This window comes from Corvus cornix, chromosome 3 (genome assembly GCF_000738735.6).
Source record: "Corvus cornix cornix isolate S_Up_H32 chromosome 3, ASM73873v5, whole genome shotgun sequence".
NCBI classification, from domain to species: Eukaryota; Metazoa; Chordata; class Aves; order Passeriformes; family Corvidae; genus Corvus; species Corvus cornix.
The window spans coordinates 80139686-80164940 of record NC_047056.1 but is presented as its reverse complement, the minus strand read 5'-3'; the positions used below and the strand labels follow the sequence as shown (position 1 = coordinate 80164940).

Sequence of the window (25255 nt, the reverse complement as noted above, 5' to 3'; positions counted from 1 at the left end):
CCAGATGTCCTACCAACCCCCAGCAAGTCTGTCAGAGCAAGCTACAGATATCACATATTCCAAAAGGTTTCTTTGTTTTAAGAAGATACAATTCATAGGTTTGGAAATTCAGAAGATGGGTACTGATTACAGTATATATAAGCAACTAAAGGGGGTGACAAGATGATGGAGCCAGGCTCTTCAACAGGCAGAAAGTGATGCACAGGAAGTTTCATCTGAACATGAGGAAGAATTTTACTGTGCTGGTGACTGTGTACTGGAACAGGTCACCCAGAGATGTTGTGGAATCTCCCTCACTGGAGATATTCAAGCACCACCTGGATGCAATCCTGTGCAATGTGCTCTGGGGTGACCCAGCTTTAACAGGGATATTGGATCACATCATTCATTGTGGTCCTTTCTAACCTGACCCATCCTGTGATATGGTTCAAGAGACCTGAGCCAAATCCCTGTAGATTTAGGGCACTGCCCTTCACCTCCTGGCGGCTGAGACAGCAACTCTAACAACCTTCACTGCTCCCCACCAGGTCCCACTCACAATGACTTCCCACGTGCAAGTGCGCTGGCCCCTCAGCCTCCAAGTGGGAACAGGCCATCCCTCCCCCTCCAAACCGATGTTTCCCCTTGGGATGTGTGAGCTCCTGGCCGGCAAGCGCCAAGCGGGGCTTGCCCCCAGCTGATGCTCTGCCTGGAGCTCGCCGCTCCCTGCCCCTCGACGGCCACGGCCAGACCCGAGCCCGCCGCCGGCCCCGCGCCCTGTCCGCACCTGCGGCCCATTGGAGCTGCCCATTGGAGCGGGAGCGTCACGCGGCCGATCCCTGCCGCCCGCGGGCCGGGGCAGCGCGCCCGCTCCTCATTCATTGGCTCTGCCGGGGAGCGAGCCCGCAGCGTTCCGCCCGCTCCGTCCCGCCCGCAGCGCTGGCTCCGCTCCGCTCCGCTCCGCTCCGCTCCGCTCCGCTCGGCTCGGCTCGGCTCGGCTCGGCTCGGCTGGCCGGGGCCAGGGCGTTCCGGGAGGGCTGCGCCTTTCGGCCGGGACCAAGAGGCTCTTCGGGATCTGGCCGGGCGGACGTGCCCGGCGCGGTAAGGGGCCGGCGCAGCGGGCGGGGGGTGAGCGAGCGGAGGAGAGAAAGGGACGGCCCTGCCCCGCCGTGTCCCTGCCCCGCCGTGTCCCTGCCCCGCCGTGTCCCTGCCCGTCCCTTCCCGGGGGTGGGTGCTCCCGGCTGGGCGGCGCGGGGACACCCGAGCGCCTGCAGTTCAGCCTGAGGTTAACAGGTGGCCGAGGCTGCTCGGAACAGAGACCAGGCGGCTCCCGCAAGCATTAAGATCCAAAGCGCTCCGCCAATTTTTCTTTTATTTTAAATAATAATAATAATAATAATAATAATAATAATAATAAATGCATGAAGTGGCATTGTTATTTGGGTGACGTGGGGAATGCCAGCTGTAGAAAAGCTTGTGTCTCCTTTCTGAATTTGTAACGGAGCGATTCCTTCTGCATTCAAAAGCAAAACAGCTAAAAAGCACTGACTGCTGAGCATTTGAATGAACTTAACAATTGAATCAAAAATGTTTCAAAAAAAAATGTGCGGGGAAAAAAAGAAAGCCACGACAAGTTTGTTGTGTGTTTGTTGTCGGGTTTTTTTGCCTTTTTTTCTCCCCGCCAGGTAACATCTCTCTTCCTTTGTGCTTTCAGACTGAAGGGATGAACATCTCCTCCATGCAGCCTTAGATTACTTCTCCTGTTCTGTCTTGCCGTCTTCTCTTTCTCCATGTGCTCTTTCTAATCTCCTGTTGACTCATACTTTCCCCCTGCCCCCTCCCTCCCTTCCTTCTCCCTTAACAGTCTCTAGTTTAAACAGTTGTCATCTCAGTGGTCTCTTCCTCTGGCCTCAGCCTCTGTTGACAGTGACTGGTGTGTAAGTTCAGGTCCCTCTCCTGAGCTGTCTGCCATTCTTTTATTTTTGCTGGAAATGATCACCTCAATGATAAGCTTGCAAAACTTCTCTCTGAGCAGTCACTGTTCCCTGACATTTGCCTTTTCATCCTGTCGTATAGCCTTGTTTGGTACATAAAGCTGGACAGTGACTGGAGGCATAGACACAGCACTGGTTTGGCATTTCTCCTGTGACACACATAGCTCATAGAGAGATGGGACAGCAGTGGCAGTGCTGCCTCAAACTGCCTCAGCAGGGCTGGTTGGACCTTGTTGGAGAGAGCACTGAGGTGCTTCTATTTCCAGGTGTGTTTCCCAGCCCACTGCTCTGTCTTGGAGTGTCTCCCTATTTTGGTTTGTTCCTCTCATTTGAGCTTCCCGGAGGCTGTGCACACAGGGGTGCAGATGTATGTAATCGCTGTGGAAACAAACAGATGTTTTGGTTTCTACTTAGAGATAATCAGGTAACAGTCTCCAATTCTGGTTGTTTTCCTTCTCCATTTGTGGCTTTCTATTCAGATTCTCAGTCAGAGTCAAGACAATTTTGATCACAGGAGTAAATGCCTGGAAAGATGCCAGGGGAATGGCAGGTCTCCACTGACTGAGGACAGCCTGGCTCCATTCTTGTAAAAAATAATGAGATGTTCTGGCTGTATCAATCACAACCAAATTTATATAAAATAAATCAAGCTATTGCAAGTAATTTTATTTTTTTTTTAAGGAAAAAGAACCTCACAATATTAAGAGCTGGACAAAGTAATTTACTGCCTACTCTTTCCCTGGTTGTCCATGTAGACTTTGTGATGGTAAAGGTTTAGAGTGAAGCACAGATGATACTCTTGCAGCTTGTTCAGCAATTTAAATCAAATTTAAAGTCTGTGAACCTATAATAGCAGCTATTACTGGCAAAATTATACCGCAAATCTTATTACAAATAAATTAAGGCTTTATTCTGTGTACTCACTGCAATGGGCTGTGGTTATACAGGTTTAGTGATGTTTTCTTGGCATCTAGTTACTTATTTATAGCCTGGTGTTACACAGACACATGGTAGGGATAAGAATGGGAAAATTTAGATGTGTGCCTGTGAGTTGGGTACTGCTGTCTGATTTACATGAGGAGAAATTTGTATTTGAGGCACTACAATAAATTGTTTGCTTCCTCGACAGTGCTGGAGGGAAGACTTAGATTTGAAGATGGGGAAAAAAAATCCCTCAGTTCTTGTTTGAAACAGTCCCAGACCAGTTTGACTCTGAATGAACAGCTCCATTTCAGTGAGTGCTTAAAATTGTCACTGAACCGATTAAGGCAATATTTCTGCACTGTGTTGTAGGACAACTACAGAAGTTGAGAATATATTTGTCATATAGGTGTGGAAATTTTAAAGAAAATCTCTATAATTTTATTTTATTAGCTCCTGAGGAAATGTAATACGTGATTCAAATTGAAAAGCTCACGTGTTATTTTGCATCTGAGAGATTGTGGCTTACAGACCCTGTGTGGGTGAGAGCACAAGCTGAAGATTTTTCCACCGTAGCATTGTCAAACCCCAGCTGTGAGATACCAAAGTGTGGGAGTAGCTCTGATAAATGCTCTATCATACCTATTTTGCTTGGGTTTCTTTCATCCCTGCCAGCTGGTTTATCTTGCTCTGGCTTCAGCAGAAGCTGGGAACAGAACCATTTCTGCAGGGAGAACCACTGAGAAGTGAAGAGGTGCTATGGGAAGCATGCTTCAGACCAGATGAACACTGTGTGAAGATTAGAGAATTATTTTGTAATGGGCGAGAGGAAATTGTCTTTGGCTTCCACTCTTCTTGTCAGCCTCAGCTCTGTGGTGACTTTTTCACTGATGCAAAGCTGACACAGAGCTATGAAACAAGGCCTGAACACACTCATCCATTTTCTGGGCTGTGCAACCCTACGAGCACCTGCATTTAAACCTGGAGCCTGGCACACTGCAGGTTGGTAAGGCCGCCTGTGCAGCAGCAGCCCCGCTGTGGGGCACGGGGCATCGCCGGGCACGGGGCATCGCCGGGCCCGGGTCACTGACACAAAGGGAGCCCAGGTAATTTCAGCTGCAAATCAGTGCTGAGTTTCCCAGGAACAATCACACAAGAGTAGTTCTCTCTTTCAGCCTTGCCCCTGTTACAAATGGTTGGTTTAGGTGTGGTTATTTGAAACACACCTGGGTGCCTCTGTTCTTGGATTTGGTTGTGTTTTCTGGCTGCGCTGAACACTGTGCTTCCAGTGTGTCTTCATGGCTTGCAGACCAGCCAATTTGAGTCAGTCTAGTCAGGTAACCATATGCATTGACATAATTTCTCAGTGAGGTTTTTTTGCTTTCAAATTGAATTGCCATCTTTTAGTTACAAAAAAATGGCAATGTTTCTGCTGTCTCTTCTGTGGAAGCTGCTTTTTTTTTTTTTTTAATATGTTCTTACATGGTAGCACAAATAGAAGGTGTTTTAAAAGCAGCTCTTAAGGGTAGGTCATATTCTGATGGAGCCATTCCAGTTAACCTGCAGCGTGCTGATCAGTAAGAGTGGAGGAAGGAAGCTTTCCTTTCTCTCTGCTCAGAATAAGGCGCCAGAATGACAGACTTCAGGGCTAGAAGAGAATTCAGAACATCCTCATCTCAACACTGAGATTTCTGTGAGAATAAAGCTAATAAAGAAAAACATTTACTAAAACTTGCTTTACGGTTGAATCTTACCTCATTAGTAGATATGCCAGGGCTCTTTCAGTTCAGGGTTTTCTAGAACAAATCAGCCCCAGAGGTTAAAAATTTGTAGTGAGAAAGGTTAAAATAGGCAATATTATAAATAGGTGAGGGAAAAGCAGCCTTTCTTTGGGGAAGTGTTGAATATATGTATACATAGCATTGATGTCAGCATTTATAACATTATAGGACTGAAAATCTCAGTACTTTAATGCTCACTAATAGGGCTTCTTCTAGTCTGGTTGGTCTTGAGGAAACTTGGGTTTGCAGCTGCCATACCTGCACATCTAAGAGGAGGTTGGCTTTTAGGAAGATGGGCTCAGTACTGATTGGGTAATCCTGCCCTAGATGCAAGAAATAAATGGAATTATAGCTAATCTTTATTACTTTTAGATAATGCTGTCTCTTCAGACTGTATGTTCTGGCTGTAATATCTAAAGCTTTTGGTACTGGAGTTCAGCTCAGCTTCAGTGTGTTTTGGGAACAAGTCCCAGTAGCTCCCTACTAACTGATCCATGTCCGTTTACCGTCAGTGTGGGCCTGAAACTTTTTAAGAGGAATGCAGGCCTTCTGTGATACCATGTTAGGTATAACTCATCTGTCTTCTCAGACAAGGCTAGTGAGTGCGCTCTTGTAGGATTTGCTTTATTTATTTTTAGAACTATACAGTTGTCAGTGTATGGTGTCATTTCATATTGGCTTCTGCCTTAACTTCCAGGTGGCACCTACTGAGTTGGACTGCTAAGTGGGCATTATTGTCTGCTTATATTGTTATTGCCTGTAGGAAAATAGTTGGCAAACCTTTTTTGCCTTTTTAAAGTTTTACTTTCAAGTCATAATGTCATTGCTTTTTAACTAGGTACAAACAGTAGCTATACAATTAGTATGCAAATTATATATATGGTGTGGGGTGTATAAGTAGTTTGTTTTTGGAGTCTATTTTGCATTGCACAGTTATAAGGATAATAAAATGTATATTATATGATGTGTAATATGGTGGCATGAGGCAAAGATGTCTGTAACTGTAACCTCTCATCCTTAGTTCACAGCTTAAGCAATGACTAAACCAGCTTTTTTCCTTTCTTTTGTTATAAATTCCTTTTGTGATGAATCCAATGTTATTCTTGTTACTTTAGTGCAACAGCTCAGACAATGCTGTTTGTGAACATCAGTAACAAACATGACCATGATTAACATAGGACTTTCTTTTCTCTCCAAGGAAAAACCTAGTTATCAGAGTTGGCATTTATGATTGATTTTTAATTTTAAAATCAGTTTTCAGCTATCTTTCTTTCTTTTCTTCTTTTTTTTTTTTTTTTTTGTTAAATTTAACTGATTTTTATTGTCTGCTTTCCTCTCTTTTATTGCAGGTGGGATTGGGTATTCCCCTGAAAAGACCACAAATTTGAACTCAAACCCTGCCCATCTAGGATATCGAGAATTAGAAAGAAGCAAGAACTGTTAGGTGAAGTATTTCCTGCAGACTACTTTCCTGTCTGTGCTTGGGAGTGGCACAGCTTATTCAAAGCCATGTGGCAGGGCTGCAGAAAGATGGGGTCCATATTGCTTTTCAGCTGATGCAGTGCAGCAGAGTAAATAAGTTTATGCTTGTTTTTTTCATTTGTTTTTTTCTCTGACTTCACCTCCTAGTCTTTAGGATGGAGTAAAAAGGAATGTGGGGGTGGCTGGCTCCCTCTTTCCTCATGCAAAATATTGGTGCTGCTATGGGGACTTAGAAGATGTGGGAACAGCCTGAGTTGTTAACTTCTCATAGCCAACAACTTCTGGGTTGATGGTACTGCCCAGCTGATGGAGCTGATGTACCAGGGTGTAGTGCTAAGCTTTCTTAGGCTGGGACGTCTCACAGTTTGAAATGTTCCTTCTCTTTTCACCTGTCTGGCTCTGGGATCTTCAGAGGTTGGGGCACTGGATTAATCATTTATTCTTTTAGAAGACCACTGAGCGCTTAGATTCTGTGGCACTAAGCAGAATAGGAGTATGTGGAAAACAGATGTAGTTCTTGACTGAAAATTCACCAAGCTCCTTGTGTCTACCATATTGCTCCAGAAACAAATAGTGCATGAACAATCCACATGGTTTTCTCTTTGTGCATGCAGGTCAGCTTCGGAGGTAGTTGTTGCTGCTTACAAGGACAGTTTCAGACATACACAAAACCAGATATGCCTTTGTGGCTCCAGTGGTGGTATAAGCCATGAAGTTGTGTTGCAGATGTGGTGTGCGTTCAGTTTTGCTTTAACAGTGACTCATTTTGAAAGGTAAGTGGCTGAGAGCCTCGTGCAATGTATCACTGATGTCCAGATTGGAGAAAATAGCCCAGCTGCACAGTGTTTGATGTCCTCCTGCTGCCACTTAAGGGCATGGATTTTATGCAAACATAACCCAACAGCCAAGCTAGCTTGCTCAGGTGCCACTGGCAGCTGTCAGGCCAGCTGAGACCTTACAGACTTTCACATAGGTTACAAACAAGTTCTCATGAAGGTATAATTCAACTCCAGGAGTTGCAGTTGGGTCTTCAAGGGGAACATCTGGTTACATTTATCTGCAGGGAGCAACCCAGTGCTCCAGAAGAAGGCCCTGAGCATTTGCTCTTTTTAGTTTCCAGGATACCGACCTGCCTAAATTTCTGGTTGCCAGCACTGAACACAGTCCTTTCTTCAATAATCAAAATGAAGCTTTTTGTTCCTGACTTACTTGGAACTCCTGGAAGAAGAGAGCTGGAGTGAGGAAAGCCTGTCTGCATCCATACACATCAAAATCAATAGAGAGGCTTTCATGTTTGCCTCAAAAGGCTCCTGTACCTTCCTTAAAAAGCCTCAGCAAAGTCAGTTAGAGGAGCTCCCTGTGAAGCTTTGGAGCTGTGGGATGAATCATGGCTCTCCGTGTCTGACAGAAAGAGTGTTTGAGAGCATCTCCTGGAGGAATTCCTTCTTAGAAGTGCTTACCTCTTACCTTAATCCCTGCATGATGTGCTGTGGCCAGGCAAATGCACCTGACAGGCTGCTACCATGCCAGCTCAGCCTGCTTTGCTCTTCCTTAGGAGATGCAAGGTCTAAATAGTCACTACTTTCACTATGCTGGTCCTTGTACCACCATGCTGGACTGGCTTTTTAAGTAGAAAAGAAGGTTTTTGCGTGTTTGAGGCTGTGTTTTTGGAGGTATTTGGACAGAAAAAGCTTACAAGTGAGCTGAAAGTTGGTTTGGAGCAGTGCTTATGCTTAGCCCTACTGGTTGTTTTAGAGGCATATTTTCTATGTCCCTCAAAGCACAGATTAGCCTGAGAGCTGGTGACTCATCTTTTCATTAGCACCTCTCCCTCTGATAGTGGTTTGTCTACAGTGAGAGAAAGTCTCCACATGCATGCAGTCAGTGGTGAAAGGCTGGAGCTTCTATCCTAACCTAATACTAAACTGGGACAGATCCTTGTGTCCTGGAAGGGGCTATCCTCTCCATAAATCATAAATGGACACTAGTGACTAGACTGGGAGAGAGCTCTGCATGCAGCCCAATGAATCCCATCTGCTTTGAGGGTGGGAAGAAACCCTTGACGTGGAAGAAACAACATTTTTCAGATGGCTCCTATACCCCATTCTGAAGTTTTCTGCAAGTGGATTTCGGCTCTTTTTGCAATACTAAATGGACAGAGATGACAATGGCCATTAGTGATGCCATATGTGGACTATTTAAATGAAAGGCTTCTCTGGAAAGCTATAAAAGAGAAAAACAACCTTTAAGCAGGACTAATAAATGTTGTCAAGAGACATGTTACCAAAAAAACATTGAGGAGAAGGGGGAAAAAGGATGGCAGGAACCCTGTGTAGCACCATGTAGTCTCCTGGAGCACAGTCACAAAATGAAACCCCAAGTCTTGTAATAAACAGCTGACAGAGCTGAGATGGGAGCAAACTAGGACAGGGATCCTAGGGTTTTCTCTCTGCCACTTCTTCCTCCTCGGCAGCAGTGGCTTTAGTTGATTAAAAATATGAAAACTTCTGTCTGAAGCTTAATTAGACATTCTCTCTTTAATTTGAGGAAATGGAAAAGCCAAGGAGGAACTTTACTGTCAACACAGGCACTTTTAGTTAGCCTTATCTCTTTCTCTCTGTCCATTCTTAAAGGGGTGGAAGTACAAGATGGGAAACATCCTCAGCCATGAGCTGGGTTGTCCATTTATGGTCATGTTTTTTTTTTCCTTCTCTACTGTGCTTCAGGCTATTTATTCATGCTGGAGGCTTTCTGAATGGCCAAGGGAGGGTGAGGGTAATGTGGTGAAGCTTCTTATCCTGTCCCAAGAATGGGGTTGGTCACTTCTCTCCCCAGCCCACCCCCTCACCTTTGCTGCTGTTAGGTTGCTCATTGTGAAAGCTAAATGGGTTTGGGTTGAAAAATAGATCCATTTTGTTTTAAAAGATTTATAACTTGCCAGTTAAGTTTTTTGGTGTATGTTTAAAATTCTGAACATTGTAACTAAGAGTGAAGTTTACTTTTTCAGGCCTACTGTTTATTTAAAATTGCTTTGAGGCATTACTGCCAGCATTTGTTAATGGTAAAATAGTTGCAGAAAGAACTATTTCACAAATTTGAAATGCTGTTCATATTCCCTGAGTGAAAGTGTTTCTTATTTTGTGCCTGATTTTTGTTCTTTGCCTATGGCCCTTCTAGCACTTGACGCCTTATCCAGTCCTGCTGGATTTTAATTGAATGCAAAATTACCCAAAGCTCAGCTTACTTTCACGAAAACTATTTTGTAATATGTTACAATTTGGATTTCCTGACTCCAGCTACTGTAGCAGACGTTTTGTGCAGAGATGTGCTTTCTTTTGGTGTGCATAAAACTGTCTTATATTCTGAAAAAATTACTCTGCAAGATGCAAAGCTCTGGCACAGAATGGTGGTAATGACAGAGATATCTATCAAGGTAATTTCATGATGCTCAGTGTTGCTTTGCAGTTTTTGTTATCTTTGAGCAAAATCACTCCTGTTTTATTTTCCTTCTGTAGTGGCATATTGAGCCCGTTTATCAGCATAGAGAAATTTAGGTTGGAAGGGACCCCTGGTGGTCATCTGGTCCAACCTCCTACTCAAAGCATGTTCAACTAGATCAGGTAAATATTTCCTTGTATCTAATTTGAATTTCCTGTTCCCCAATTTTTGTCCATTGCTTCTTGTCCTCTTCCTGTGCACCTCCAGCATCATCTCTGCACCCTCTAAGTGTAGACAGCACTAAGGCCTCCCTGGAGCTGTCTCTTCTCCAGGCTGAACAAACCCTTAGGCTCTTGTGCCTCCTGTGCTTCAGCTCCCTAAACATCTTGGTTGCCTTTCACTGAGCTCCAGTGTCTGAGTCTATAATTAGGGGAAGGAATGGGAGGGGATGTGATAGCCTTGTCTGATGAGGCAGTGGCTGCCTGGAACAGTGACGAGGAGGTGATCCAATAGATGAGAAAGAATAAAAGCCCAAAAGCAGTGCTAGGTGTAGTCTCCATTAATGCATTTCATATCCACAGGTCTGTATTTGCTGAGGTGCAAGATGTCTGCCCTGAGGCTGATCTCTAACAGAACCTCCCACCAGGCCTTGTCTAACTCGGATTACACCTGGGACTATGAGTACTATGAGTATGGACCAGTGTCATTTGAAGGGCTGAAGGCTCATAAGTGTAAGTTCAGTAGAGACATGCTTCATTGCGGCTGAGCTTCCTGTCTACGTGTTCTATTCTTCACTTGAGACTGAATATTGTACAAAAAGACCTCTCTCCTAATTCCTAGGATTCTCTGCAATTAGCAGTATCTCTCTATTTATTAGATCTTCATTATTGTTTATTATTCTGTATCCTTTTGGTGGCTGTTCTTCTTGTGCATGAGAGAACCATGGATTTATTGGCTGTGGTAGAAATTTGTCAATACTGACGAATTGACTGTCAGGAAACATTATCAACAACAAGTTCAGATATACTGCTGCTTCTGGTGACTGCTTTGTACAATCAGTGTTTCTTTGTTTTTGTTTCTATTTGTTTGTATTTGTTTCTATTAATGGTAAAAAGGCAGTGGTTACTTGTTCAGTTCTGTGTTACTTGTGTTCAGTTCTGCTGATAGAAAATAAATTTTAGGTTTGAAAATAAGAGAAGAATTTCCTCCTTCTGAACAAACTTGCCATTGGTACTTTCTTCATAGGAGGAGTGTGCTAAATTCAGCATTCTGTTAATACTGGAGCTGTTTTACAGTAGAAGCAACAAATGAAGGATAAGGACCAGAGAGATGAAAAATATGGATTGGAATTGGGAGAAAATGTAACTAGGACAAGCTAATACAGCTGGACCAACATTTTTCTAAAAACTAGACAACGGATTTGATGATCTTTCCTTTTAGAGGAGATGATTGTGAGGCGAGAACAATAAAAGAGGGGAGAAAAAACAGAAACCAACTCAATTGCCTGATGGGTCTTGCAAGAACTGCTGAAGAGAAAAGAAGCCATCCTGTTTCTTTGTTTCTGAGCTAGATACAAAGTGAAAGGATTTGATCCCCAGTCTTCAAAGCTTTTGGGAAGGGTCTCCATCCGGTGCTGGAGCACTGGTCCAGGTTGGATTACATACTTTCTGTCTCATTTGTCACGATGAGCGTTCAGATTGGGAAAAAGTAGTGCCTGCACTGGCAAACAGCAGCTCAGAAAGGCTGAGTCTCCCTTGCTTCTACACAGCAGCTTTTGGGGAGGCTCTGCAAGGGACAGAACAAACTTGCTGAAGTTATTAACACTTCTGAAAAAAAATAGAGTAGAATTTGCTTTTTATTTTTTTCCCTCCAAAAACTCTGCTGATTGCTGTCTGTATTTTTACAAATTATAGGCACTTGAAAAATGTGGGTTAGCTTTTATCATGTTTTTAATTTATCTTCCATTCTTCCACCTAATCAGAGGTCAAACCTGATAGCAAGGATTACTGGTTGCAAAGATCAGCTGAAATGTTATGTACACACCTTCGTTTCAGCTCGGCCTCTCAAACAGCATGATGGGACAAAAGGTATAAATGACAGCTGCCTCTGGATTGCAGAAGGCACAGCTGCAAATCAGATCTTGGATTGCCATCGAAGTGACTGCCATGCTGAGCATGGCAGCTGAACTTCCCTGTCTGGCTGTGCTGTGCATAGAGCAGAAGGTCCTGGACAACTCTTAGAGAATGGGACAGAAGTAACAAGTGCTTTTCAGATGGAACTTGATGAAAAATGTCATTAGTAGTACTTGAATCAGTGATCTAGGAAGTCCCTTCTGGTTGTGGTGGATTTTCTTTAGTTTTTGTTTGTTTGTTTGTTTTAACTGATAGATTAGAGTTGTCTCTGTTTAATTCATTGTTATTACATGCATTGCCCAGAGGGCAGAGTTTAATCTACTAAAGGAACAGTCTGTGTTGTGTCTGGGATGATATTTCTTGACATGGTGTGTTCTTGTTCCAGCTGTTGCCAGCAGAGATGAGATTGTTGTGAAATGTGGAGGCAGTGTGATCAGATATGAACTTCTCCGAAATCCTAAACTGAGGAGAAGGAGAGGAGATTAAACAAGGGTTACATGAGGAGCAAGACCTTGAATACTTACAAAGAAGAGGTGTCAATGAATGCCTGTAACTTATGTTGAAGAGTTCAACAGGGAATGGACTCCAGTTTAGGTGATTTGATTTAAATATAAAGGAATTCAGAAACCTGTTTTCTGAAAGCAGAGAAAAATTTATTCGAAGTGAGTCATGAGAAAAAGGATTGACAAAATAATCTACCACACAAAAATAGTTTTCTTAAAAAAAAAAAAAAAAAGATGCCACAGTGATGTTTCAAATATATGCCTGCAAAAAAGGAAAAAAAAAAAGCAAAAAATATGTTCTGCTGGAGGAAAAGTGAAGGCAGGAACTAGAAATCAAAAAATCTGGAAAAGTAGGGACCAGATATTTTGTACATTAAAGCTTTAGAAAGCAAATAGACAAAGATAGCCAGAAGATACTTGTAAGTGGCAGAGATAAGAACAAAATCACTTTTTGTTCCTTTGAAAATGGGGAAGCCTCAGGAATGTTAGTGAGAGGCAAAATAGGTAGGAATGATAAGAGGAGTTAAAACTGCTGCCAGGATAGTATGAGTCTGTGTTATGAAGAAAAGGAAGGCTGAAACTGCAACTTGAAAATGTAAAAGTATCCCATGACTATCTATTTGTAACTTTGGGCAGTATTAATGTCCCTCATACTGTATTTTTTGAACAAAATTTGTGTTATGTACTGTTAATTTCAAACAAATATTTAGAATTTAGTAGGTTTGAATAATTTCCACTTAAGTGAGTGAGATCTAAATGAAATATTGAAGAGAACTCAGGTCACCTGCTTGAATTTTAAACAAATTCAAATAATGTGATTTATACAGCAGAGAGTTGGAATTTATACAGCGGAGGGTTGGAAGTGTGTCAGGAGGCACAATAAAACAAGGAAGATGTAGTGTTAGGCTCAGTAAACGTAAGAATTCTGTTGGGAGCAGGAACAGCAAACCAACCACAAAACAGGCTTGTTATTCAGCACACAGTGCTAGCAGGTGTGATTTTTGTGGGGAGTAGTAGTTTATCAGAGCCTTGATTTTCTTTTTTTCTTTTTCTTTTGTTTCCTTTTAGTTAAGTTTTTCAGCTTGATTGATATAATCTATGCGTGTCTATTTTAGTCATATTAAACGCATTTTACATTCTGGTTGTTAATGCAGCTGCATATCATCCAAGCACGTCTGACTAATTGGAAGGTACTAGTAGCTATAAATGGCTAAGTGGTAAATTTTTTAAAGGGATTATTTCTTCTCAGATGAAATCTGCAGGTACTACGAAGTCCAGCAGGATGAGCTATTGCGTATTAGAAGGTCAACCATAAGGTGTATCTTGAACCACCTAATACAGGCTGTGCTTACAGAATGATTCTGAAAGTAATTTAGGGCACATAATATATGGAATTACAGAAATAAACTCGTGGCAGAATGCTTTAAGCAGAAAGGAGTATTAAAAACTCCTCCCCCTCCATCACAGAGACCTATGCTCAAACCACATTCCAGTTATTTTACACAGGGTGTTGAGAGGGGAGGATATGGCACAGGAGAGATGGAATAAATATTGCAGTGGGAGACTGGAAACTTAACCTCCTTAGTTTACCTGAGAAAGGGATTATGGAGGAACTTCATTGTGATAAAGTATTTTCACAGGGAGAAAATCTCAAGTTGCAGCAGGCATTTTGACTTTGCAGCTAAAGAGAGAATGGTTTGAGCTGATTACCAGTTTCCACGTCTGCCTTTCAGCATGGAAAGATATTCAGATATTTCACAGTGGGAGCATGATTAACAGCTGGGGTCAAGCACCAGGCAGGATAGCTGATTCCTTTTTTTTCAGTGTCTTTAGTTAGCCCTGTAGGAAATTCAGCGGTTCTGTGCTGTGCCTGCTGCACTGGGTCACACATTACAGCCAGTGAGGATCTCTGAGGTTTGGTAGTGGCTGTGTGAGAGGTTAAGGGTAGAAAGGACTCCTGTCCTGACCAAGCCTTCCCTCTTGCACGTTTGTATGTAATGTTTTTGAACTTCTATAGTGGAAGTTTTGAATACTTGCATAAGCAAAGAATAACGAACTGAAATGATGTGAAAAAATACCTGTGTGCTGATGGGTCCTGGACCAGGTGATATTGTGTGTTGGTGCTCTGTAACTTTGGTCCATGCTAATCAGTTGATTGTTGTCTGGAAATATGTTTGTCCCACTTGAACCCCTCTAAATCAAGTTCCTGGAAACAGTAGGTACAGTTTATGCACACAGGTAGAAACCCATGCTCTTCCCAATGACTGCTATATTTGGTTATTGCACTGATGTTTTTCTATTGATTAACTGGTTGGTTGACTTTTTTTGCCCAAATCTGTTGCGCTCCTCTGACAGTGTATTGTGGCTGTCTGTACTTAAGTTGGAAACCCAAATTGAAAATTATTCAAAAACATCTTGTATCTGTTGGTTATTGATATTTAGTGAAGCAGCAAATAGTTTTTTATCTGTGGTCCTGTTTCTTGCAGAACGCTCTGTCTTGCCACTAAAAGGTCTTCCTAAACATATTGCATCAAAGAAATCCATTTAAATCCAGAAACTTAATGGTCTGGGGCAGAAATAACTTAAAATAGCAGGAGTCCAGTTCTACAGAGACAGAGGATTATGTGGAAAATAAATAATCCTCTCTTCCTAGTTCTAGCACTGAAGTTTTTTCCACAGCAATGCTTGGAAATGGGCCTGGCATCACATAGGGATCTCCTCTTACTTTACTAGCCAAGAGAATTGTCTTCCCTCTTTTATCTACTGTCTGGTTTTTCTAGATATCAGTAAAATTTGGTCTTAAAATGCGATTTTCAATGGCAGCTTTCTGTTTAAAAATACATGAAGATAAATTTGATTATCCTTTCTCTTTGTCACCCAGAAACAAGCTGCAAATTGTTTTGGGTTTGCACTCATGCTGCGTGTGGAAGGCAACTTTTTGCAAGTGCAAGTAAAATATTGATCATCTTGTTTTCTCTTTTTTTTCCCCACCAGATTCCATTGTGATTGGATTTTGGGTTGGTCTTGCAGTTTTTGTCATCTTCATGTTTTTTGTCCTGACCCTGCTGACGAAGACAGGAGCACCACATCAAGAGTGAGTCTGAAAACGGGAATAAGAAATGCAGCCTACTATGCAGCCCCCAAACAAGCAGTGAGAGTGCTGACATTGTACTGGCTCAGCCTCATCTTAGTCTGGTCTGTTCTTATGAAACACTGCAGTCTGTCTTCATTTCAAGTAATTTTAGCATTTTCATTCTGAAAGGATGTTTTGGGTAGGCTGCCAAACAGGTGCCTTTAGATTACTGTTTTGGCAACGGGTGGGATGGTTCTAGGTAGGCTCAAGTTTTCATGGAGTGAAAGTGTGAATATCAACAGAGTATATACAAATAAAATGCAGTGCAGCTGTTGAATTAAGGAAGCTGAAGCCTGGCTGGTTTCCAAATGTTTGTGTGTTCAACTCCAAAAGACAGATAAGGGTAGTATTTGCAAAATCTTCCCTTAACCCCCGAGGTCTCAGAGCGTCTTAGTTTCTGCTGAGAAATTGCAATAGATGCTGAAGTACAGATCAGCTCGACATTTCTCTAAAGCCAGGGTCCCTTGAAAGTCCTCTATTTTTTATTCTTTCTGGCTGATAAATATGTGCAGACCATGCCTTGCCTCAATGCTCTATCTGCATTTGCATGGGACACAGGCTGTCAGTGTCCCTTCCTCTGAGAAAGTTTGAACCCACATCTCCTCTCAGGCTTCTGTGCCATAAAGTGGAAATAAAAAGCCTCTCTGGAGCGTGAGATTGCTTGCAGGCAGGTAGCAGTGATGAGAAGCTGATTGTAAAAGGCAATTGCTGGTGCTTATCGCTTCCTAAAGCAGCCTATCTCTGCCTCCTGGAGTCCCTTTGCTATTTAATCACATGTAAAGTGGCTCTGAAACTCCTTGTAATAGCGCAACTCTAGAGACAGGGTCAGATGTATGTCTTGAGTCTCTTCTGTGATCCTAAAGAAGCAAATAGTGGCAAAAGAATCCAGCTTACCAGAACTGACTTACTGGTAGTTTTGCTTCCCCTACAGACTGTTAAGAAGTAGCCAGACATTTCCCCCGAACAGATTTTAAATCCCTGTAATTTTTGGTGTGCTGCCTCTTTTTCACAAAGACCTAATTTATTAGCTGAGCATGAGGCTGGATCCCATGTGGATAATTTGAAAGGGGAAAAAGTAAAAATTACATATATAGAGAGAATTTCATATGGCTATTTGTCAAAAATTTTTACGCTTGTAAAAATTTCCTTTCAGGTAGCAGAGGCCTGCTTGATATCTCCCACTTTTTTCTGCCTTTTTCACCAATTTTCTCAGAACATTGTCCTAGAGAGTTTGTGAAATGTCCACCTTTGGTCAACTTCTACATCCACATCAGAATGCAGAGTTGCCCTTGCCTTCATCATTAGGCTTGAGACCTCCAGAAGTCCCTTCTGTCCTAAACCTTAATGTAATTTTTCTTTAGTTGCTGGAAAGAGACCAATTATTCCTTTCTGTATTTGCTATAAACCTCTTCGCAGCTTTGGGAGCTGTGTGCCTGAGTGCTTGCCCACTTGCTATGCATGCTGAGTTGGCACCTTTAACAAATCTGAGCACTATTTTTTTGCCATTTGGTAACGAAATGTGCATGGTACTGAACATGGATCCTCCAGGGATACACTAAGTGCAGTGAATACAGTTGTGTCCTCTTACTTTTTTACATGTATATAAAAACTGGACAATAGCTTCCTGTAAAGCCAGAGCAGACTGGTTTTGGTTTGCCTGCATCTTCTATTTTTATACCTGACTGGACTCTTCATGACTTGGCGTTTCATTAGTGGGCTGTCTTGAGACCTCCTTTAGAAATAGATGTTAATGGGATTCCTAGGTCTTGGGAGAAAGCCAGCTTGATTGATGGATGAAGTCTCTGAAGTCTCCAACTTCAGTAAGGCTCTTTGGCTGTTCTTTAAAGTACCATTAATGTGAGAGATTAAGTGTATATGGGCTCAGATGGATGGATCCAACGTAGAATAGTCTGATTTTTTTCTAGTAGTATGCTTTTCTTGGCTCAGTATAAAGGGGCATGATAGGATGTACTTTTCAAAATTACACAAGATGTTCAGAGTTAGGTACGTTCTCAGACCAGAAGGGTCAGGATATGGATAGGGACAGGCAGAAATTTAATCAGCTACAGAAATTATGTCTGCTGCATTTCTCCTTTGTTTGCTTGCATATATATTAGCTTGTGCAACCAAAAAAAAACTGTTGGCAATCTCTGAATTTCTGTCCAAAAAACGCTCTTGTTCATCATTCAGGAGAGGAAAGCATGCTATATTTGCTTCTGCATTTGAAAATGTCTTTAAGAGCTCATTTGTGCAACAAATGCAAGAGTTCATGCAACCTATCTGTACAAAATATTGGCTGATGTGATCTTAAAGCAGTAAACATTAAATAACTGATTTTTTTTTTTTTTTAGAAGTCAGTTGACCTTGGTTAAGTAAAACTGGGATCTTTGAGGCTACTTTTTTTGAGTGTTCTGAAAAGATACCTGCTGAGGTGTTCTTGAGTATTGTAATGAGCAAGACTATGCAAGTTTATACTCTAGTTTTAAGAAAACAAAATTCCTCTCCAAAATACAAAGATGGTGTTTGTGAATTTCACAATCCAAAAATATCACTGTATATTAGATTGTGTGTTCCCTGCTCATGAACATAGGATTATGCTTCATCATATGTCCTCAACATTCGGGTCACTGTAAAATTTATTTGCATCTTCTATTTGTCCATTAAGATTAGGTGGCCACTGCCAGTCTCGTGTGCCCCTCTGCATGATCAGCCTTTGCTCCTTCACAGCTCACTGGATTATGAAGCACTTGCCACGTCTATGCAGTAATTCTACTCCTCTAGAGGATGTGTTTTAAGCTTTCTTCTGTAGTCACTTTGATGCCATGAAGATTTTTGCCTTTTCTTTTATACCCCTGTTATACCTTTTTAAAACTTCTGTATTCCTAATGCTTTTTGCCTACATTCTTGAACTTGTTTGTCAAGCTAAGAGACTAAACATTTTAGAAGCTTCGTAGCCAGGGATCAGTGTGCCCCAGACCCCAAGGTCCTCTCCAGAATACATTCTGTAAACTAAGATAGAACCATCCAGGGGAAGGTTCCTTGGGGAGGGGGGCTCACTTGAACCTCTCATTGGGGAATCTTTGATAGATACGCTAATTAGTAAAGCCTATAATGTTATACCCAATGTTGGGGGGGGGACACAGAGATAAACTCGGCAGGGTGCATCTCGATGCATATGACCTGGACGTGTACACCTAAGGATCCTTAAAAGAAATACCAAGGTAAAATCCCTTTTCCCCTTCTAACCATGTATGACTCTTGATTTTAAGACCAGGAAAAGGCATCAACTTCTTCCTGGCCTTACAGTGCTTGTTCTTCTTTCTTGTGCTTATTTGCCACATCCACTGTCTGTGACATAACGCTACCTAGAAACTCTTGGGACAGACTTGCCAAACGATATACGAAACTTAAAGTGGAGCTTTTCACTGCATTATAAATACATAAATCTCAGTTCAGAATTATTCCAGGCTGTTTGCCCCCTGCTGTGTATACAGTAGATTAGTAGTTAGTTACCTGTCAGTCTTACATCAATTTAAATGTTATTCTTCTACCTGGTTCACTTTGAAATGCAGAATGAGCCAATACAGTCTTGACAAACTAGAGAACTGCTTTGATTTCTAGGCTAGTGGAAGTGATGTTAGGACAGAATGCTCCCTTCATGTAATGGAAGTAAATTAGCTTTTGAGAAGAAGGGAAGAAGGGAAGATTAACTGCACCTGAAAGACTAATGGTAGGTATCCTGTGAACTTGAAAGTTTTAGTGGGTAGATTTCTGAAGGTGTCATCTGAGGCTTTCAAAAGCTTGTGGGCACTTAATCTCCTACTGCAGGCTTGAGGAACTACAATTAGACTGAAAAACTCTTAAGTGCTGGGTGGACCTTTAGGTGTCCAATTATCTGACTCCAGTGTCATTTACTACATCTTCAGATGTAAACAGTATGGTTTATTAATTCCTAACAAAATCCATATTCTAGGAACATGTTTAGATTTTCATTGCTCTTTCTCTGAATACCTCCACTGCTTTTCAGATGCAAATAACCTACGTTTTGTGATTACAGCATATAAATTCAGCCTGACAAAGAATGAATCTTTTCTCAGCTCCAAATGGCTCTTGCACAAGTCCATGCAGATTGGTGCTGGTTTGAGATAAGATTTATAGAGAAAACTGCCAAAAAAGATGTTAAACTATCCTTCCTGGGCTGCCTGGACTGTTAAGACTTCCAGCCTTTAAAGCAGTCTTTAGTTCCAGCTCTCCTAATTTGGAAATCTGAATGTCATTGATTGAAGTCAGTGGAAAAGATGGTTTGATGTCTGGACAACCAAGCACTCAATGCCTTTAGCAAGAGCAGAGCTGGCTGTGCCTCAGGAACATTTTGTCTATCAAGGACTTCTCTCAAACTGTTCTTGTAAGCCATTTAAAAAAATTGTTACTACTTGATACTACTTGAAATCAAGAGTATTTCTAAACCCGTTCAGTAAGATGATTATTACAGTATACTGATTACTAGAAGTGCCATTTAAGAGTGCTGGCATTAACTTATTTCCATGGAAAATTATCATGACAAATGAAGACTTACAATTGTTCAGCAGAAAATAATAAATAGTGCTGGCTTACAGGTCTGTGGTAGATAAACGGTAGGGTTTCCTTTTCTCCTGATCATAATGGTTGCTGAAAAAAAGCTTGTTGATAAGATCACAAATAGTTCCACTTTTACTGTATTTTTTACTGTATTTTTCTTTTCCCTCCATAGCAATGCAGAACCTTCTGAAAAAAGATTCCGTATGAACAGCTTTGTGGCGGATTTTGGGAGACCTTTGGAGTCTGAGAGAGATTTTTCTCATCAAATGGCTGAAGAATCCCAGTCACTTTTCCATTTCCATATTAATGAAGTGGACCATATGAACAAAGCAAAAGACAGTCAGAAAGGTCCAAGTCCGGAGAGTAATACCCACTTCCAGGAGGTTCCCAGAAGCTGTGGAGTGTTTGAGGAAGACCTACATTGTCTTACAAAATTTAACATTCCTAACTTTGTGAACACTGAGCAGAACCCTTCATTAGGTGAGGAGGATCTCCTCATTTCAGAGCCACCAATCATTTTAGAAAGCAAATTGGTTATGCAATCTTCCCATCGGATCCTTGACTGAAAAAGTCTTTAAGGTAAACATTCCCGTTATTGTCCAGCTTGAAGCCTTTCTTGGCCTCCCACTCTTTTGACAGAAGGTATTTCAGACGTGTGCTTTTTACTGGATGTAAGACTGGCTGTACTGATAGAACTCAGTTTAGACAAGAAGTAAGACACTGAATGCTTTATTATGATGCCTTCTGTGGTCTAAAACTTTTGCCCAGCATTATTTGATTTTTTTTTTGTTTGTTTCTTGTTTTGTTCTTCATTTTTAAATGACTGCTTATGACCAGCTTCTGAAGGATAGTAATTTACAAGGACTGTGAAGGCTGGAGCCTGGCATTGGGAGGTGTATGAAAATTCCTTGGCCAAGAAAAGTGTAAATCTCAAAGAAGACTGAAGAAAGGAATAAACAGCCCCTGGGGAAGTTCTGTAGTTTCTGCTACTCCCAATCAGGATGCCTGAAGCTGAGCAGCACAATAAATATCTGCTTGGGATTAACTTCAATTTCTGATTCCTAACTGCTTTTCTGTGCAGGTTAAACCCAATTTACAAAGCTTCCAGAGGGAATACCTTGCAAATTAAATTGTTTGGTTGCAGTGTTTACAAAATGCTATCACCACCTGCTGCTGAGTAAAGGCAAATCGGTGCCTGTAATTATACTCCAGAGTGACACTGCAGCAGCTGCCCCATGATGACATGGAATTAGTCATCTACACACAGCACAAGCTGTGATTTGACTCTTTTTTTTTTTTTTCCCCTGTTAATTGCTGATGTGAATTTCCAATTTAGTAAGTACAGGATTCAGTTGCTAAATCACAGGATATAAGAAAAAACCTATTTTTCTTTTTCCAATAAAGTTACTACATGCAAATGGTGGTGGTATGTTAAGCTGGTGTTATGTGTTGCCTATAGGTTGAACCTTCCTGTGCTTTTTGGCTTTATACATGGCCATTTCTTTACTCATTGGCCAGTGAAGTGCTAGCAGGCTTTGAGTTGTTGAGAGGACCAACTCCAAAAATGTAGCTAAGCTGTGCTTGCTCCATCTTCTTTTTGTACTCAGCTGGGATAGAGTCGCAACCTCAGCTGTTCTCCCAGTGAAAGATTTGGTAAGGATTTGAATAGGTGTAGTTTCAACCTTTATTTTTTTAGAGGCGGAATAAAGTTCTGAACCTTTGAGAGTACTTAAAATTGTATTTCAGCTTTCTTCAAAAGATGGTAATTAGTGAGTGAATGGTTTTAGAGCAAGCATATAGGATGCAGACGTACCAGGTTCAAACCCTTTGCTAGATTTTGAGTATGCTCTGCAGGAAGTTCTTAACTGAAATTAAAAGAGTGGATTCTAGAGACTGTGCCTCACTGGGTTTTCTTAAAATTAACATGCTTTGTATACAACACAGGTGTGTTAAGAGTTTAGAGACCTGCTGATACATCCTTCAGCCAATTAAATGCTGATTAATTCATCCCTTCTTCACCTTACAAACAGGAAAGAGTGAATGGGTTGAGCATTTAAAGAATACAAATTGTGTAGGAAGAGTGCAGGAAACATCCTTTGTTTTTATCTCCCGTGCCCTTATTACATACCACTTATAGATAAATTTCTTGTTTTCAAATGTAATTCCTGCATGACGTGCTAGTGTTTAAAGTAACAGGATTATACTTAAAACAAAGCAGAGACTGTTTAAAACTAGCAGGTTGTTGCTGAAAATAGTTCCCAGAGAAGACTGAAATGAACCCTGCTCTAAATGAGCATAGCTCCAAGGGCTGCAATGCACATCTCCAGTACAACTTTTCAGGTGCAGAAAAGGCCTCTTTTCACAGGAAGTACATAACTGTAAGTACGAAGGCTGTAGGTGTGGACTTTCCTTTTCCAAAAGTTAGGAAATTTGGGAAATCTGTCTCTGAATGCGGCATCTACTTCCTGCCGAGGCACCTCAATGATGTTAAGCTATCTCATGGTTAGACTTCTAAGCTCAATATTGTTCTTGTTAACACGTGGTGGGACTTGTACTAAACAGGGCTTTCAGAGCTGATTTCTGGATGAGTGAGCTGCCTTCAGTAATGTTTGAGCTATTACTTTTACTTTATTTTTTCCTTTGCTGTGCTTGAAAACAGAAATGCTGCATGAAGGAAGGGAAAATCTATGCGAAATCCATCTCCTCTGCAACTGAGAAATGAAGGTTGCCTTTAAGGCATTTAAAACTATGTTTCATAGATCATTGAGATTGGACAAAGACCTTTAGGATCATGAAGTCCAACCATTAACTCAGCACTGCCAAGTTCCCTTCTAAACCACCTCCCCCCATGCCACATCTACATGGCGTTGTAGAGCCCCCAGGGACGGTGACTCCACTGCTTCCCTGGGCAGTTTGTTCCAGTGCTCAACAACCCCTTTGGGGAAAGAAATCTCAAAAGTTTCAGAAGTTTCAAAATAATGCAGATGTGGTTTTAGAAAAAGAAGATGCTGCTATTCCCTGTAGGCTAGCCTACGCTGCTCTTCTGCCACCTTAAATCTTAGTGGCTTTTCTTTGGGTACCTAACTGCTACTTTGGGGAGAAAAAGGAAGCATTTTGTATATGGATATTGGTGATGATGCCTAGATGAAAGGTACTTAATAAAAGAACCAAGAGATAATTCCAACTTAACTTACAAAACCTTTGAATTGCATTGTTCATGTCCCTCTGAAGCATGTATTAATCCTGTAAAGCTATTTAAGTGTTTGGTTCCTGCTTCTGTTCTTTCGTGATGGTGGTTCTACATTTTTCATCTTATCTCCCTTCTGTATTTAAAGTCCTTCATGCTGCTTTTCCTAGAAAAATAACCTGTCAGTCCCCACTGCAGAGCTCCCACACCACTTCAGAGACACTGTGGCAGCAAGTCTGATTCAGATTTTTGCTCTGCCTCTGCCTTAAAGCAGAGCCAAACGCAAAAACGTTCTGCAGTCTTCAAAAGCAGCTGTTTTAAAGCTGTCCTTCCTTTTTTTTTCCTTTTTAAGAATAACAGACATATTTTGCCTCAGGGGAAAGGGCAATATATAATCTGTTTAAAAAAAATTCATCTTTTCTCAGAAAATGAACGCACTGGTCCACTAGAAACAGAATAGAAAGTGTTCTGACCAGAGTAATGCTTCAAAAGGAGTACTTGGAATTTAATGGTGTTTAGAAATGGAATTTTTGTGAGTTTTCTTACTGCTTGGCTTCAAACCCCTTCTCAAAACTCAGTATAAATGCATCATCTGCAGCAGATTTAACTGCAGAGACACAGCTCCTCTAACCCAGCTACATATGTTTGTTTGCCTAAACATATCTTGTGTAAGAACTTAATAGGTCAAGTCATGTATTTCAGTTTTCAAAGATGTAAATACTTGCAAAATGTTCTTGTGTGTAAACAAGTTTTAGTTGTGTACCTTTAACAAAAAAAAGGCAAAACCCCAAAACCTATAATGTATAATCAGTAAATGCCTGCTCATAGAGAAAAGAAAGCAAATGGTAAAACTGTCAACATCTCTACTACACTCCAGTGCTATACAGTCTCTGAGACTACAAGGTGAAGTAAATGAGGTATATTTGTCATGAAATTAAGTATTTATGCACCTGAGCCCTCAATCTTGAATACTGTAACACTGACATTTTTTGTCACTTTTTAGCTTTGGATATTGACAGGCAGCAAGGACAGCAGAGAAGAACCTTCTACCCCACGTTCTCCAACAAGAGCAAGAGTTGGAGGCCTGTGCTTTCTTATTTTTGGAGGAGAGGTATGTAGTCAGCTGTATGAAAGGCTAGTTTTTATTCAGAGATATCACTGGATTTCTGGTCAAGAGTCAGGGCAGCACTTGATGTATGAACCCCCCTTCCCCCCCCATTCCCTGCAGAAGTGGATTTGCACAGCTAGTGCTGCTATACCTGTCCTTTTCCTTATATTTTCCAGAACAGGTTAAATATGGGATAGAGAGGCAGACTTCAAAATGTATTATGTGCTATCAACTAAAGTCTTCATTCACCATAACCTATTTCATTTGTTACACGAACAATTTTGACATGTACTTCAGAGAAATGGAACACTGCTGCTGTCTCTGCCCTAACTGCCCTGATGAAATCTCATCCTTTTCTGCACATCCTGTTTTTCTCTCTTGAAGCAATCTAGGTCACTGAGTCACCTAGCCAGCTGTTCACATGATTTCTTAAAAGCTTCAAACATGACAAATCAAATTATTATATTCCAGCTGCTTTGCTGTAAACAGATGAAGTCCAGCTAAGCATTAGGCAATGATTTAAAGACATGGTGTTTCATTCTTTTAATCCATCCATTATGTCTCCTGGAAATGCATGATGAAACAGGAGGGCACAAGGAGAGGAAAAATATATGTGAGGAGTATATAATTTATATAACTCCTTAAAAGATCACACTGAAATCCACACAGAGTCAGTAACAACTTTAACAGAGAACTTAAAACTAGCACCTGAGTTCTCTAAAAGGAACACCCTAACTGCAGCCATTCAAGCCCAGAGACAGTCTGTTACTGTGTAGAGTGTCCACTGCATGGTAAATGCCCAAAATCTGAAGACCATGCTTCAGTGAGTGCACAGCTGCATAAATACGTGTGAGAACATGGCATAAACATTATGATACAGTAATGGTAAATAATACTGTCCCTGCTCAGTAAAATGGACTCAGAGAGAGAATTTAATTCCAACTATGTGAGATACCAGCATTTGCTAAGAACTGACTGTAAAAATTGTAAAAAGTGCTTGAATGAACTGCATGAACATT

At 41.3% G+C, this 25255-nt stretch overlaps 1 protein-coding gene across 8 annotated transcripts; it reads left to right on the top strand.

The window, feature by feature from the left end:
* The first annotated feature begins 963 nt into the window (after nt 1-963).
* MRAP2 (melanocortin 2 receptor accessory protein 2) lies at nt 964-24987 on the top strand. Of its 8 annotated transcripts, none has more exons than XM_039568805.1 (7): nt 964-1080; nt 6025-6119; nt 6772-6930; nt 9673-9777; nt 10177-10326; nt 15225-15324; nt 20114-24987. In XM_039568805.1, the coding sequence occupies exons 5-7, from the start codon at nt 10200-10202 to the stop codon at nt 20505-20507; spliced, it is 621 nt and encodes a 206-aa protein (XP_039424739.1). In that variant the 5' UTR covers nt 964-1080; nt 6025-6119; nt 6772-6930; nt 9673-9777; nt 10177-10199; the 3' UTR covers nt 20508-24987. The 8 variants fall into 8 exon arrangements, with proteins under 8 accessions (XP_039424739.1, XP_039424738.1, XP_010402981.1 ...); XM_039568804.1 differs by having other exon boundaries at nt 2240-6119; XM_010404679.4 differs by having other exon boundaries at nt 964-2239.
* The last annotated feature ends 268 nt before the right edge of the window (nt 24988-25255 follow it).